This window comes from Saccopteryx leptura, chromosome 9 (genome assembly GCF_036850995.1).
Source record: "Saccopteryx leptura isolate mSacLep1 chromosome 9, mSacLep1_pri_phased_curated, whole genome shotgun sequence".
NCBI classification, from domain to species: domain Eukaryota; kingdom Metazoa; phylum Chordata; class Mammalia; order Chiroptera; family Emballonuridae; genus Saccopteryx; species Saccopteryx leptura.
Genome location: NC_089511.1, coordinates 20,120,298 through 20,137,901, shown reverse-complemented (window position 1 = coordinate 20,137,901; position 17,604 = coordinate 20,120,298). Strand labels below are relative to the sequence as shown.

Here is a 17,604-nt window from a genome sequence, read left to right as displayed (position 1 = left end):
ACAGATAAGGACAGACAGGAAGGGAGAGAGATGAGAAGCATCAACTTGTAGGTGTAGCACCTTAGTTGTTCATTGATTGCTTTCTCATATGTGCCTTGACTGGGAGCTCCAGCCAAGACAGTGACCCCTTGCTCAAGCCAGTGACCTTGGGCTAAAGCCAGCGACCTTTGGACTCAAGCCAGTAACCATGGGGCATGTATAGGATCCCACACTCAAGCTGACAACCCCATGCTCAAGCTGGTAAACCTGCACTCAAGCTGGCAACCTCAGGGTTTCAAACCTGGGTCCTCAGCATTCCAGGCCAACGCTCTATCCACTGTACCATTGCCTTGTCAGGCTGAAATACCACTTTTTAACCTCATATTGACTAGAGAAAAAAATATTTAATCACACACTGAGAAGAATATAAGAAAACGCACTTTCACATACTGCTGGTAGGAACAGAAATTGCTAGAACCTCTATGGAGCACAGTTGGACAATATCAACAATTTATATGCAATAATTAAAAGTTGAGAGGAAGGGAGGGTGGGTGCGATAAAGAGAGGTGAGGCAGGGGTGTGGATAAAATTTAAATTGCCATGAATAAATCATAGCTGATTTATGAGTTCATTCCAATATTCTTTACTTTGTGTATGTCCAATGTTTGTGAACAGGAGGCACAAGATGTCTGGTTGTCTTTTGCAGTGTTAACAACCACCGATGATTATTGCTTAAATCCACTAATGTTTAGATTGCAAAACAGTAATATTCTAATTCTGTCATGCCTACAAAGAGAAACTTACCCTTATCAACTGTTTGGCTAACTTGAGGTTCAGTTTGTCAAGAAAAGGCAGAGGCCCTGGCCGATTGGCTCAGTGGTAGAGCATCAGCCTGACGTGCAAGGGGTCCCGGGTTCGATTCCCGGCCAGAGCACACAGGAGAAGCGCCCATCTGCTTCTCCACCCCTCCCCCTCTCCTTCCTCTCTGTCTCTCTCTTCCCCTCCTGCAGCGAGGCTCCATTGGAGCAAAGATGGCCCGGACGCTGGGGATGGCTCCTTGGCCTTTGCCCCAGGCGCTAGAGTGGCTCTTGTCGCAGCAGAGCGACGCCCAGGAGGGGCAGAGCATCGCCCCCTGGTGGGCAGAGCATCACCTCCTGGTGGGCGTGCCGGGTGGATCCCGGTCGGGCGCATGCAGGAGTCTGTCTGACTGTCTCTCCCCGTTTCCAGCTTCGGAAAAATACAAAAAAAAAAAAAAAAAAAAAAAGGCAGAAAAAATGTTAGAGTTTTTCCTTTTATTTACCAGTTTTCAGAATAATGAGTTAATTTCCTCACAGTCTCCAAAACTGAACAATGAAATTTGACTGGAAATACAGAGGGGAACACTCTGTAAAGTATATGATTGTCTAACCAGTACGCTGTATACCTAAAGCTAATATAAAATAATATTGAATGTAAACTGTAATTAAAAAATAAAATATAAAAAATAATTTAAAAAATGAAATTTTGTTTTGTTTAAAAATCACTATGAGTTCTTGGATTTAAACATATTTAAAATACACAGCTCACAAAAATTAGGGGATATTTTATTGCTTCATATAAAGCAGTATAGTTCAATCCACTGTAATTACTGTTCTTATTGAGACTAAAATTGTCCCCATTTTTGGCCGTGGTTAGCAGAAAAGAGAAGGGGCAAAACTCTTCAAATTGGCTTTAAGTTCTATGTAAAAACTTCTCAGATAATTATTAAGTAGGGAAGTACAGACAGCATATATATTATGTGTGCATGTTTAAAGAATATATATGCATACGCTGTATATTTAAAAATGCCTTGAAAAGAATCATAAATGAAATATGACAGTGACTGCCTCTGGGGAGGGAACCAGAGGCTTTAGGACTAGAATAGGAAGGAGACCTAACACAGTTTAGGCTTTTATATTTTTTAAGTGTTGATAGCTTATATATACTGCCTATTAAAAGTAGTTATTATGAAATTATTGATGAAATAAACAAAAGCAGAGCACCATGACACACCAATAAAAAAAAAAAAAGACTCTCCAATCAACACTATTTGGATCCGCTGTTCACGCAACTGCCAATGTAGTGAGAAGGGTTCCCACCAGGACTGGATCTGGCCACAGACCTATCTGAGAGCCTTTTACTCAACCGAGTAGCTCATCTATCTAAGAGTTTGTGCTGCACCTCAAGTTTTGTTTGGAAATAGAATACAAAAGCCAGATATTCTACACTGACAAACTTTCTGTGTCTGTGTTTAAACTGTTCTGCTCTCAAAGAGTGTGTGTGTGTGTGTGTGTGTGCGTGAGTGCGTGTGCACACTCAAACATTCTTAGATTGTGGGAGCTTGAAAGAAGCTCAGAGGCAAATCTACCCACTCACAGCGTATAGTCAGAGGAATCTGAAGTTCATACAATTAAATTATTGACCCAAGTTACTGGGCAAACCAGTGACAGATCACCATACTCGAGCCATGATGTAACTTTAACTAGAGAAAAACACTGGTTACAATCATATCAGGCCTCAGAGAATTGCTGTATTTTACATTTTAGCTCTCTTCGATATAACCAATATTCATTATGAATCATAATTATTTGATGTATACAATTTATGTTCCCCAAAAGATGGTACCCTTCTCAAGCATGGGGCAAATTCATTTTCTTCATTTTCATTATTCCCACTCTGTACCTCCTATCTCTTGCCTCCACCTCTCTGCTGAACTCAGACGCCTCCCTGAGGGCCCTCTAGACCAGTACCTTTTTGGGGCCATGGACCGGTTTAATGTCAGAAAATATTTTCACGGACCGGCCTTTAGGGTGGGACAGATAAATGTATCACATGATTGAGACAAGCGTCAAGAGTGAGTCTTAGACAGATGTAACAGAGGGAATCTGGTCATTTTTTAAAAATAAAACATTGTTCAGACTTAAATATAAATAAAACGGAAATAATGTAAGTTATTTATTTTTTCTCTGCGGACCAGTAGCAAATGGCCCACGGACCGGTACTGGTCCGCGGCCCGGGGGTTGGAGACCACTGCTCTAGACCACTCCAGCCCCGACTGATCCCCTGAGCAGGGCCCACAGCACCTGTGGTCTCAGCTCAGACACACAGCCCCTGTGACATCTGCTATGTTGGTTGGTACTTGGCTGATGGTGTCTTTTCAATTTGTTTTCCTGAAATAGATCACAAGGTAGATGCCGATTTTTATACTTCCTTACATTGTCCAGTGTTTAGCTAAATGGCATTCAATAAATATTTGTTCAATAAATACTCATTCGGCCCTGGCCGGTTGGCTCAGTGGTAGAGCGTCGGCCTGGCGTGCAGAAGTCCCGGGTTCGATTCCCGGCCAGGGCACACAGGAGAAGCGCCCATCTGCTTCTCCACCCCTCCCCCTCTCCTTCCTCTCTGTCTCTCTCTTCCCCTCCTGCAGCGAGGCTCCACTGGAGCAAAGATGGCCCGGGCCCTGGGGATGGCTCCTTGGCCTCTGCCCCAGGCACTAGAGTGGCTCTGGTTGCAACAGAGCAACGCCCTGGAGGGGCAGAGCATCGCCCCCTGGTGGGCAGAGCGTGCCGGGTGGATCCCGGTCGGGCGCATGCGGGAGTCTGTCTGACTGTCTCTCCCCGTTTCCAGCTTCAGGAAAAAAAAAAAATACTCATTCAATAAACCAAATAATCTAGCAAAAGATACTTGAAATAAGCCTGACCAGGCAGTGGTGCAGTGGATAGAGTGTCGAACTGGGATGTGGAGGACCCAGGTTCGAGACACCGAGCTCACCAGCTTGAGCGCAGGCTCATCTGGCTTGACCAAAAGCTCACCAGCTTGGACCCAAGATCGCTGGCTCGAGCAAGGAGTCACTCGGTCTGCTGAAGGCCCATGGTCAAGGCACATATGAGAAGGCAATAACTGAACAACTAAGGTGTCACAATGAGAAACTGATGAATGATGCTTCTCATCTCTCTCTGTTCCTGTCTGTCTGTCCCTATCTATCCCTCTCTCTGACTCTCTCTCTCTGTCTCTGTAAAAAAGAAAAAAAAAAAAAAGACTTCAAAAAAAAAAGAAGATATCTGAAAAAAAACCACTGCGCACATGGGTAACACTACCATTTATAAAGCAGGTCCTTATTAAAAGTCTTAAATTTTGCCTGACTGAGAGGTGGCACAGTGGATAAAGCGTCGGACTGGGATAAAAAGACCCAGGTTTGAGACCCCGAGGTCACCAGCTTGAGCGAGGGCTCATCTGGTTTGAGCAAAAGCTCACCAGCTTGAGCCCAAGGTCATTAGCATGAGCAAGCGGTTACTCGGTCTGCTGAAGGCCCACGGTCAAGGCACGTATGAAAAGGCAATCAATGAACAATTAAAGTGTTGCAATGCACAATGAAAAACTAATGATTGATGCTTCTCATCTCTCCGTTCCTGTCTGTCTGTCCCTGTCTATCCCTCTTTCTGACTCTCTGTCTCTGTAGAAAAAAATAAAAAATAAATAAAATTATTTTTAAAAAGTCTTAAATTTTGGAATCATTTTAGATTTATAAAAAAGTTACAAAGATAATATGCCTTTCGCCTAGTTTCCTCTAATATTACTACCTTACTTCACCATAGCACATTTGTCAAAGCTAAAAGTTATCCCTGACTCACCCTAGGCTTTTCTCTGAAAGCTCAGAAGGAGCTAATGTTAGTAGGAGCAAGTGAACGTATTCGGTGAAGGGTGGGATCTGTGTGCGAGGAGATGGGCTATACTTAGACCCATGTAATTAAAGATCCAGTTATGGCTGAGCATACTTAAACAGACAATTTTTTTAAGCTAAAAAATTAACATCAGTACATTACTATTAACTAAGCTCCAGACTTCATTTGTATTTCACCAGTTTTTCCACTAACGTCCTTTAACTATTCCAAGATCCAATCCAGAATCCTGTGTTGCTTTCAGCAAGTTCCCTTTCATTAGCTCATTTACCCTCTCTATAACCCCATGAAGAAGATATTATTATTCCTGCTATACTGAAGACAAAAACTAGGCTCACAGAGGTATCATTCAGAGAGGTGCCACGCAGTCAGCAGGTAGCAGAGCCAGTACTCAAATCCAGAACACCATAAAGTGAAAACAATGGAACAGGGTCGGGGGAAGAGAGATGTAAATGACTTACACGGCTTTCCTGTGTGGGAAGAAAAGCTGGGTACCAAGATGAGAGGCTAAATGGGGTAAGTAGGTAAAATAGCAGTTGACTGGCCTCCAGTTTCTGCAGCGATGGGTATTTCACAAGGTTCCCCCTGTGGTGCTGGTTAAACATTCTAACTTCATGAATCAGATATTCATTCAGGACTAAGACTCTAATACACTAGTCAGAGCTAGCCAAAAAAAGATCAGGAATTGGAAATTCTTTTTCTTAATCCTAGACATGCTGCCAGCTCACTGTGTGTTCCAAGATCTTTAGGTGCGTATGATGTTACACAGTCTTCTCAGCATCCCCCCACCACCCACTTGGGCAAGGAGAAGGCGGTCGCCAACAATGAAAGCTTTTTAAATTGAAGATCAGCTTGTAACATACACTCCACAGTACAGTCAGTATCTCTCACCTGTGGAAACAAGCACTACAGCTCCAATGCAACTGATCACTCAGCTCTTCACAAGAGTGACCAAACTAGAATAAACCAAAACAGTTAGATGGAAAAAAGAAGAAAAACTTAAGACTGGACAATGCCAGCCCACGTTACCTGATGAGAAAGTTCAATCCTTCCCTGGCCAATATCTAGCTAGATTCTTACCACTTGTATTCCACCACGCTTCTAAGAATTCAAAGTCTGAAATTTGTTTTGAAAATGTATAACTGTCAAAGAATATTTTGGAGAAAAAAGTAATAGGGCAAAACTATCCCTTCCGGACATTAGAAAAACATACTATAAAACATCAATAATCAAACTCACATGACACAGGCTCAAAACTGGGGAAAAAAATAAATGGAATGTATAAAGAGTCCAGAAATGAATTCCCACTGCATATAAGAATGTGGTAAGTGATAAACACTAAGTAAAACCACAGTGAGAAAAGAAAACTATTTAATTAATGTTTATAGGAAAACAGAACCCTGCTATAGAGAAAAATTCATTTAACCCAGCCCTCATTATATGTATGTACGTATAGATACAGATAAACCACTATAAATTCCAGTAGGATACTTATTTTTTAATATAACATCATGGAAAAAGTAAAATAGAATAGTCTTTATTCCATCTATAGACAAAAGAGAATCTTTTCACTACTGAAGCAAAAGGTAAAATTACAAGCATTTAAAATGCTCAGATATAACAAATTTGAAATTTTTAACTTTTTCTACAAAAGCCACTAAAATGAAAAGGGAAAACGTATGGTCACAAATATACTGCTTACAAAAATAAGGGGATATGAATATGAAGCGATAAAAAAAAGCATTTGATATTTTTTATTAAACAAGAACATCAGAAAAGCAAAGGACAAGTCAAAGAAAGTTGTTTGATTATGCAAATTAGATGCAAAACCAACTTTTATTTCATTGGTGAAAATGCACGATACAAAAGGCTGAAAGTACTGGAGTATCTGTATGGTCCCTGATCCCCTAATTTTTGTGAGCAGTGTATAATAAACAAACTTGTACCTAGATACTTCCCACCCATTAGAATGGCTATTACCGAAATAGCAAATGTTGGAGAGGCTGTGGAGAAAAAGGAACCCTCATACACTGTTGGTGGGAATGTAAAGTAGTACAACCATTATGGAAGAAAGTATGGTGGTTCCTCAAAAAACTGAAAATAGAACTACCTTATGACCCAGCAATCCCTCTACTGGGTATATACCCCAAAAACTTAGAAACATTGATACGTAAAGACACATGCAGCCCCATGTTCATTGCAGCATTGTTCACAGTGGCCAGGACGTGGAAACAACCAAAAAGCCCGTCAATAGATGACTGGATAAAGAAGATGTGGCACATATACACTATGGAATACTGCTCAGCCATAAGAAATGATGACATCGGATCATTTACAGCAAAAATGGTGGGATCTTGATAACATGATACGAAGTGAAATAAGTAAATCAGAAAAAACCAGGAACTGCATTATTCCATACGTAGGTGGGACATAAAAGTGAAACTACGAGACATTGATAAGAATGTAGTGGTTACGGGGGGAGAGGGGAGAGGGAGAGGGAAAGGGGGAGGGGCACAAAGAAAACTAGATAGAAGGTGACAGAGGACAATCTGACTTTGGGTGATGGGTATGCAACACAATTGAACGACAAGATAACCTGGACTTGTTATCTTTGAATATATGTATCCTGATTTATTGATGTCGCCCCATTAAAAAAATAAAATTATTAAAAAAAAAAAAAAGAAAAAAAAGAATGGCTATTACCGAAAAAAAAAGAAAAGGAAAAAAACAAGTATTGGCAAGGTGGAAAACAGAAACCCTCAGTCATTGCTGGTAGAAATATGAAATGGTGCAGCTACTCTAGAAAAGTTTGAGGGCTCCTCAAGAAGTTAAACACAGCCCTGGCCGGTTGGCTCAGCGGTAGACCGTCGGCTTGGCGTGCGGGGGACCCGGGTTCGATTCCCGGCCAGGGCACATAGGAGAAGCGCCCATTTGCTTCTCCACCCCCCCCCCCTCTCCTTCCTCTCTGTCTCTCTCTTCCCCTCCCGCAGCCGAGGCTCCATTGGAGCAAAGATGGCCCGGGCACTGGGGATGGCTCCTTGGCCTCTGCCCCAAGTGCTAGAGTGGCTCTGGTCGCGGCAGAGTGACGCCTCGGAGGGGCAGAGCATCGCCCCCTGGTGGGCAGATCTTCGCCCCTGGTGGGCGTGCCGGGTGGATCCCGGTCGGGCGCATGTGGGAGTCTGTCCGACTGTCTCTCCCCGTTTCCAGCTTCAGAAAAAATAAATAAATAAATAAATAAAATAAGAAGTTAAACACAGAATCACCATAAGACCCATCAACAACTCTGCTCCTAGGTGTACAGACAAAAGAAGGGAAAGCCTGGACTCAAACACATACTTGTACACACGTCACAGTAGCACTGTTCACAATAGCCAATAGGTGGACACCATCCACACATCCATCAACAGGTGAATGAATCAATATGATGTATATCAATGTAATATATACATACAATGGAATATTTATTATTTAGTCTTTCTTTTTTTAATTTTTCCATTGATTTGAGTGAGAGAGAGAGATTTCGGAAAGGAGGGGGAAGAAAGAGAGAGGGAAGCAGCAACTTGTTGTTCCACTTAATTGTTACATTTAGTTGGGTACTCATTGGTTGCTTCTCACACATGACCTGACTGGGGACTGAACTGGGGAACAAACCTGCAACCCTGGCACATTAGGACAACACTATCCACTGAGCACCCTGGCCAGGGCTTATTCAGTTTTGAAAAGAAACAAAATTCTGACACATGCTACAACATGGATGAATCTTGAAAACATGCTAAGTGAAATAAGCCAGAGATGAAAGAACAAATCATTCCACTTATAATATGGGACACCTAGAATAAGCAAATTCATAGAGACATAAAGCAGAATAGAGGTTACCAGGAGCTAGGGCTGGAGGGTGGAAGAGAGGAGAATGTTATTGTTTAAAGGTAGAGAGTTTCAGTTTGAGATGATAAAAACGTTCTGGGAATGGATAGTGATGTAGTTGCACAACACTGTGAATGTACTCAAAGTCACTAAATTGTACACTCAAAAATGGTTTAAAGCCCTGGCCGGTTGGCTCAGTGGTAGAGCGTCGGCCTGGCGTGCAGGAGTCCCGGGTTCAATTCCCGGCCAGGGCACGCAGGAGAAGCGCCCATCTGCTTCTCCACCCCTCCCCCTCTCCTTACTCTCTGTCTCTCTCTTCCCCTCGCACAGCCGAGGCTCCACTGGAGCAAAGTTGGCCCGGGTGCTGAGGATGGCTCTGTGGCCTCTGCCTCAGGCACTAGAATGGCTCTGGTTGCAGCAGAGCAACGCCCCAGATGGGCAGAGCATCGCCCCCTGGTGGGCATGCCGGGTGGATCCCGGTCGGGTGCATGCAGGAGTCTGTCTGACTGCCTCCCCGTTTCAAACTTCAGAAAAATTTTTTAAAAAATGGTTTAAATGGTAAATTTTATGTTACATATATTTTACCACAATTTGTTAAAAAAAAAACAAAAAAACTTGAACCTAAGATATATAAATAAACCTCCAAATCTCCAAAGAACAATCAAACACTATTAAAAAGAAGTCACACAAGAAAAAAGAAATAGTCAAGCAACTAATAACTGAAGAAATGCAAAGAGGTTAAACAATGAGGTGGCACTTAATACCTGTTAGTAAATGGATCAACCAGTATTTACAAAGTTGCAGAAAAAATAAACCTCAAGTAGCACTTGAGGAAAATATTATACTGCCTTATGATGTATGACTGCTTCAAACCTTGGCAATCTAATAATATATATTAATATCATTTTTAACCCTTTGAGTAGTTTTTTTCATGCTCACTGACACCCAGGAGTGAATTTTTTCAAAATTTGAAATTAGTTCCAGTTATAGTTTTATTAACTTAAAATCATGTTTGTTTGATAACCAATTTATGGAAACAAGAACATACATTTGCTTTTTTTAAATGTTGCCTTACACTTGTACGAGTGTACTCTGGATAGTCAGGAGGCACGAGGATGTACATGAACATTTGTACAACTCAAAGGGTTAAAATTCAGGTCCTTTGACTCAAAAACTTCATTCAAAAATAAACAGGCCTGCCTGACCCGTGGTGGTGCAAAGAGCATTAACCTGGGATGCTGAGGTCCCAGGTTCAAAACCCCGAGATTACTGGCTGGAGTGCAGGCTTGCTAGTTTGAGCGTGGGGTTGCCAGTTTGAGCATGGGATCACAGACATAATCCTACGGTTGCTGGCTTGAGCAAGGGGTCACTGGCTCGACTTGAGCTCTATGGTCAAGGCATATATGAGAAGCAATAAGTGAACAACTAACGTGATGCGACTACAAGTTGATGTTCCTACTCTCTTTCTCTCTCTTTCTCTCTCTCTTTCTTTCTCTCTCTCCTCTTTAAAAGAAAAAAAAAAAGAAAGGAAGAAAGAAGGGAGGGAGAGAGGGAAAGAGGGAGGGAAGAAAGGAGGGAAGGAGAGAAGGAACGAGGGAGGGAAGAAAGGAGGGAAGGAGGAAGGAAGGAAGGGAGGGGAGGGGAGGGGAAGAGGAGGGGAGGGGAGGGAGGGAGGGAGAGAGGGGGGAAGGTGGAAGGAAAAGGAAGGAAGGAAGGAAGGAAGGAAGGAAGGAAGGAAGGAAGGAAGGAAGGAAGGAAGGAAGGAAGGAAGGAAGGAAGGAAGGAGACAGGCTCTGGTTAGGTGGTTCAATGGATAGAGTGTCATCCTGGCGTGCTATGGTCACAGGTTTAATCCTTGGTCAGAAAATACATGAAAAGCAACCAATGAGCGCACAACTAAATGGAACAACTAAGTGGAACAACAAGTTGAGTTGATCTCTTTCTCTCCTCTCAAATCAATGGAAATGTTAAGAAAAAAAAAAAGAAACAAAGCTAAGTGCTGAACACACAATACAATATACAGATGATCTATTATAGAATTGTACACCTGAAACCTATATAATTTTATTAACCAATGTCACCCCAATAAATTCAATAACAATAAAAAAAAGAAGCAAAGCTGTGTGCAAAGATGTCTACATCAGGATTTTGTTTTACAGTGGGGAAATACACTAGAATTGAGGAATAGTTAAAGGAATTATGGTGTGTGAAATGGGAATCAGACCACTAAAAAGGGGTAGACAAAAGACCGCAGATACATGGAAGCATGTATTAAAAAAATAATAAAATTAATAAAGGAAAATCTGCATAATTATAACCCTATGAATTTATTTATAAAGATAAAAACTAATGTTGACTAAAAACTAACTGTGTCCCAGACACCATGCAACCATGCAGGCACTCTATATATTTTATATAATTTATTCCTATAACAATTCTATCAGGTATATATATATATATATCTTGCCCTAACTTTATTAGTGAGAAAACTAAGACCCAGAAATCCCCTGGACCTTATGCACATACTATGCTCAAGGGACTAGAATCTGACCACAGTCAGTGTGACTCCCAACCTGTGTGCATGGAAATCACATTTAAGGGAAGAGTGAGAATGTAATTTTTTTGGATAAAGTTTTCAATAAAAAGTGAAAAAAAGTAAATCATTTCACACAAGTCTCAATGAAGTGCTATACCATTAGTCTATTTCTCAATTCCACTCCTTCTAAAACTTAGAAATATTATATTTATACAGACAGGCTGCCATTCACTTTCATTTTATAAAAAATGGTTACCTTACAGTTGTGACAACACAAAAAAACCACCTGGAGCTCAGCTCCGTTTTTGCCCCAAATGTCTTTTTCATGCAGAACTGCAGAGCACAGCCAAAGGGCTTGCTAAATAAATCTCGGATGTCTGTGGAAACATTTCCTGGAGGCACGGCTCACTATACCACCATTTTGGAACTGGTCCTCACAGTTCTAAGAGCAATGTGTTGAAGGATGGAGCATTCATATCCTCAAAAACCCTTCTGCTCCTGTGCTGCCAAAGTGGGGGGCTTCTGTGTGCTCCCCCAGGAAAAGGTGAGATCTTTCTGCACCCCTTGGATAGACATTAAAGAGCCTGCGAAGTCCAGGCTGGCAGCGAGGCAAGGGTGAGCTGTCATCACAGCAGAGAGGAGAAAGGAGAGGGATGAGGCAGAAGCCAAGACCGTAGTATTTTGACAGGCAGAAATCCCTTACATGCAGCGACTGTCCTTCACAGATGGGTTTTGGGAACAGTTTGGGCATTCAGATACACCGCCGTCAAACATTACTCCAAGGCAGTTTGGGGTTACGGATATTTGGCTTTCTGAAGACATGGCTGGCACCTGCCCCGTCTGCTGAAACATAATGTTCCTGCAGATAAGGACAATACGCAAAGGTGCCTAAAAATTAATGTCAGGGAAATACAAATCTGTTGAAAGGTCCAGAGTGACTCAAAGACCATCACCATATAAAGTCCATTTACCAACAGCTGTCACAATAAAGCAGAGGAGGCTGAGGGAAACCAGCATCCCCTGAAGAACAAGGCGGTTGGTAACACGGCCAAGGCCTCCGGGAAACAACTGGTTCCAGAGAGCCAGTTTCCCTGCCCTGTTTGTAAACACTGGCCGTCCCATGAGCAACTTGATTTTCTCGGTCCACGGTCACCAGCTTGCCATCCCCTTCCCACAGGTGGGAGCGTCCACACTATGACTGGGTGGTTCCAGCACTCGGATACAGAGGTTGGCACGGGAGCGCCAGGGGGGCTGGGATGGCACCTCTAGCTCATCCTCATTTCAGGGTTCACAGTGAGCTGGTTAACTCAATTCCTTCAGGCAGGTCCCCAACTCCAGGGAGAAAGTCAGGCCCCCACACACGCAGTGAGCCGTGGAGGGCACAGGCCACCCCGCCCCGCAGGCCATCGCAGGGAACAGCGTGACCGCGCACTGTAAGCCACCTGAGGGGCACCGCAGCCCTCACACGGTGCTGCCAGAGAACTGAGTCCTTAACAGGTAACCCAAGTCAACTTCCCCTCCTCAAGTCTGTCCCACAAAGGCCATTAACAACACCGTGACACGCTTATGGGATCTGCTCCGGGTCTCCTGCCCTTCGTGTCAAACCTCTGCTATCACAAGCATCTACAAAAATTATTTCAGTTGTCACTTACCAATTTAAACACCTACAGTTTATCAAAGCAGCATCCATGTCCCTGCCCAACAGTCCCAAATTAAGACAAATTACCAAATGACCAGCCATCATCACTAAAGATCTCACAATTTTCGAGACACATAGAAAAATGAAGGTTTTTTTCCCCTTTTTTCCATTTCAATCCAACACCGACCTGATGAGACAGAAGGAAAGCGTGACAAAAAATGAATTGTTTTGAAATAGTTCCTTCCTTTCCCACTGACAGGGAAACAGAGTCAAGCAGAGATGGCCTGAGTGGACGGGGAAGGGCCAGCTGTCTCCTCTCAAACGGCACAAACACCCTCACAGGAACGGCCCCGGAACAGCCACAGCGCAGTGTGGCTTTGGGAAACAGAGTCAAGCAGAGACGGCCTGAGTGGACGGGGAAGGGCCAGCTGTCTCCTCTCAAACGGCACAAACACCCTCACAGGAACGGCCTCGGAACAGCCACAGCGCAGGTGGCTCTGCCCAGTCAGCATCCCAACCGTCAACAGTGCTGCCATTTTCTGACTCAGCTCCTAGCAACAACACTCAGTTTTCTTTCTCCCTAAGTCTGATCATTTCCTTAAATTAAGAAAAAAAAATGTGTTGTGTATATAAGCAAGATATCCTCTCACAATAAAATCCAATGTTGGTAAGAAATTAATAGAAAAACGAGTATTTTTTATATCTGTGCAAAGGCATATTTTAGAAGAGTCATATGGAGATTCTCCTTAGCTATACAGAATATTACAGCGATAAAGGAAGATGGGTCAACGGAAAGACTGACGGACTCAAATTCATCTTAGTACTGGAGTCTTTTCTCACCCCCACGACATTCTGACACAGGCAGAAGCCCGACTCCATGTGAGAACGAGTTAGAGGCCGCTGATCAGGCCGGACGGCATTCTGGGCTGTCACTCACCTGTGCCATTGGCCAAGCCACTGTGGCTTGGGTTCTTGACGGGTTGGCGGTGCCGGTTGGTAGTACCAGGGCTTCGCTCGCTGGTTGCTGTGGTTGTTCTGGCTGAGGCACCTGAATGCCTGTGCGTCCTGGGGGTTCAAAATATAAAGCAGACAGATGTAAGTTACTGTGGGGGAGAGAAAAAAAGAGGAAGAAGAGTATCCCACCTAAGTCACCGTGTTCCCTCTCCCGCTGTTTATTGGAGGTAAGACCTTCAATAGCCCCTGTAGTCTTTGACTCAACAGATGCTGGCTCCAAACAGAGAGACGCAGGTAAGCTTCCTTCTTGGTAAAAGCCCAGAAGGCAACTTTCGGTAAACTTTTCCACTGGAAGTAAATAAATCCAGAGTGAATTGCTCCCACATCTGAAATAACTGGCAAAATATCCTGTGACCATCACATTATTTTTATTGGGCTCAAACATAAGAAATAAACAAAAAACACTGGACCACTGGACAGGGTACAGATGACATATTTCTCCTGTTATGCAGAGCCCAAAATTTCTCCAAATCCATTTTCTCTATTGTTAAAAGGTGCTTCCCTTTGGAACAGAAGTCAAAAGGCATTAGACAACTTCAGCCAATGCCTATGTTGACATGTTTCACCTAGAAAAGATAACTCCACAGGCCATCCAAGGAAACAAAAAACAATGCAGAAAGGGAACTACATCACATGGAAGATGGTGGGACCTAGCAACAGGGAACCTGACATCTTCACAGAACAACAGGCAGCGGCAGTATGTGTTCTCACATGCCTGTGGTAACCTGACTTCATTCACTCAGTGAAAATGTCTAGACCCTTTGCCCTTCAGTTCAGCAGCTTTGTCAAAGGAGATTATTCTACTACTCAGTCATTACAGAATACAAGAGTGAGATAATTTAAATAGTATCCAGTGAAGAAAAGACCACTCCTCTCCAGGCAGAGAAACAAAGGTCCAGAGAACAATCTAGACCACATGACATGGGAGAACACCATGAACAATAAGAGTAATAACAACGACAATGTAAGTATATACTATGCATTGAGCTGCAACATTACATTCCAGGTGCCTGTCCTGTGCACTTTACAAATATTATTGCATTTAACACGTCAACCCTAGAAGTGCCTTACTATTATACTGCCCATTTTGCAGGTAAGAAGACCGACACAGAAAAGTCCAGAAAGACACAGAAAACACTCAAATTCAGGAACGCAAAGGTCAGTAGCCCATGCTGTTTGGTTGCAACCTGGGTGTGCGGCCTGGACTTCAGCTGAATCCGTCCCCGGTGGTTCCTTCGCTAGTCGCTTAGCCAATGACGAGGCTGAAGATCTAACAGAAAGTTCCCCACACCTGGAAGGGCTGTAAGCACCAGAACATCTCTGCTGGTCAGACACTAGCCCTGTGTTTTGGGACAAGCCTGAAGCACAAGAAACCAGAAGGTTCCTAGGAGAATAAGAAGTGCCTCCACCACTACCTTTCCTAGCACAAGAAACCAATTTTTCCAAGAGGGACATAAGCCACAGTGTTAACAGTGATTATCTCTGGGTGTTGAAAATACGGATGCCTTTAGCTTTCCCTTTTGTGCTGGTCTAAATTTTCCTAGCTTTCTTCGTTGAGTTTGTACCCTTCCGAGCAAGGAAGAAAACAGGTTTTTAAAAAGAAAAAAAAAAATGTTTTTTCTTGGGCCCACACAACTGAAAAACAAAAACAAGAAACTTAGCAAACCCTGGAGTCCTTCTTACCTAAAGACTGTATGGCAGTTAAAAATGGAGAGAGAGGGCACAACTGAGCTATGGAAATAAAGATTTAATTTGGACTCTCTTTTTCCATCTTATTTTTCCCTGAGCTAATTTCATAAATCAAAAGTTGTCAACCACACCTCAGTCAAGAAAAATATTTCAAAGTCCCTACTTCATGAGAAGAAATGTTAGCATTGAGCATTTTACCTCAACTCCTCATCGAAAGCAGAAACGGGTACAGACAAGTTCCAAAGGGAAATTCAGGCTTTAGCCACTGGTGAATGTGTGCATATGTGTGGAGGGCAGAGAGCTGGAGAGAGATAAAATTGGTTAATGGAGGGCTTATTTCAGCCAAGAATCCCCTTAAAAGGACAAAAAAAGTCTCTCTGATTTGATACTCAGTCCACGGGAGAGGGCTGCGTCGCCCAAGGAGAGGCAGGCCGTGTGGGCAGCGCGGAAAATGCAGCCCCAGGCCTGTCACACACAAGGGCTCTGACAAGCCCATGATTAAGGCCAGTTGCCAGGCTGGTACCTCAGCAGAGCAAGCAGGGCACGAAACAGGGTGGGTTCCATTACTCTCCTGGCTCCTCCCTCCCATCCCCGAAAGGGCCTGCGGTCAGAGTCGAGAGAGAATACTCTCAGAAATGTTTAACCACTAATGATAGCAGCTTCCCCTGAATGACAGGCTGGAGCGGAGCTGGGATTAGCCCATAAACCAGGGGCAGCTGGGACCACTTTGCGTGAACTGCCGTCGCCTCGCCTGAGGCCCCGGCCACCTCTGCTCCCCTGGCCGCCACACACACCCATGGACCGACCCTCCCTGCAGGTCTTCCTTTGCCCTGAATCTGGAGCTTCCACCTTTTCCTCTTGAATTACCTTTAAAATAAACTCTCAAAAGGAAGAGAAGGCCTCAATGTTTCAGGAAAATCTCTTCAGCAGTTTCCTCTCTTGGAGGACTCGCTCAAGCCTTAAAAGATGGGATTGTGTCATGATTAAAAGCTGGCCCGAATGCTGAAACCACACACCATAAGCCAAAATAGTATGAGGACAAAAGCGGGCGGTGGGGTGGGGATGAGCCGGGCTCCACCACAGACAGCCTGGCCTCAGCTCTGCCGGTGACTTCAACCTTGGCCCTATCGCCACCGTCTGAGGGCTGGGGGCACAGGGAAGTTATGCAGCCCCCCGCCCGGGCAGTCAGAGAAAGGGGAGCAGCGAAACTCACAAATGGTTTCCAGTCACCTAGTCACAGACATTCAGCTCTCTTCACAGCCTGCCCTTCTCAACGCTGGCGTGCCCTCACCTAGGTGCCTCCCTCAGAAACTGAGGCTTCCTGAGCAGTGCCCAGGAAGGCCGGGGCCCTAGGATCCTCTCCAGCTCCTGAAAGTAGATCAGATGCAGGTAAGGTCCCCAGGACCAGTCTCGGGCTGTCCCTTGACATGCAAGTTTTGACATTCAGTGTTGGCCTCAGTCCTCAGCTGACCCTGACAGCCAGGACCTTGGATTCCTTGGGACATCTTGCATTGCCCCTCATGAAGGCCACTGAATTCCATTCTGCCTTGTTTTCTGAGCTCTAGGCCCTGAGCTAGGTCTGGCAACCCAACCAACACCATCCCTGGCCTCAAGGAGCTTCCAGCCCAGGGAGAGTTAGTGGTCTGTAATTTGGCTCAGACACGATTTCCATCCCACCCTCCCATGCTGAGGTGCCGGAGCTATCTGGCTGGTGAGTGAGCCTAGACGACAACCTGGCATTGTCACCCCAGTACAGCTTGGTTGACCGTCATCACGTATGTAATACTTCACGTGGAGTAATTCAACAAACAAATTTTATTTGTGTGCTAATAAAATGAAGCCAGCCCTGGTACTGGTAACACAAGTGAAAATGAAGAGCTGAAAAAACTGATGGCTCACGAGCCAGACACAAAATTTTCTGCTAAGTTACAAAGTGAAATTCAAAATTCGGTGGTGACTCAGAATTTGAGATTGGTAAGTCTATTTATGTGGAAACTGATTTTAAAAAGCAGTTGGTAGCTTCATTAAATTCAAAGCTCCTGTTTTTCTAAAGACACTGTCAAGATAATTCATAGTCTGGGGGCAAATATTAGTAAAATGCATGACTGATAAACAACTTATATCCAGAATATATTTTACAGAGACAGAGAGAGAGTCAGAGAGAGGAATAGACAGAGACAGAGAGA

General features: G+C 43.9%; 1 protein-coding gene across 2 annotated transcripts in view; it reads right to left on the bottom strand.

The window, feature by feature from the left end:
- Positions 1–17,604, bottom strand: part of WWP2 (WW domain containing E3 ubiquitin protein ligase 2) — a 156,027-nt gene that overhangs the window by 50,774 nt on the left and 87,649 nt on the right. For both annotated transcript variants that reach the window (XM_066348153.1, XM_066348154.1), the window contains exon 7: positions 13,653–13,780. In XM_066348153.1, coding sequence (XP_066204250.1) covers positions 13,653–13,780 — 128 coding nt within the window. The remainder of the gene's footprint in view (positions 1–13,652; positions 13,781–17,604) is intronic.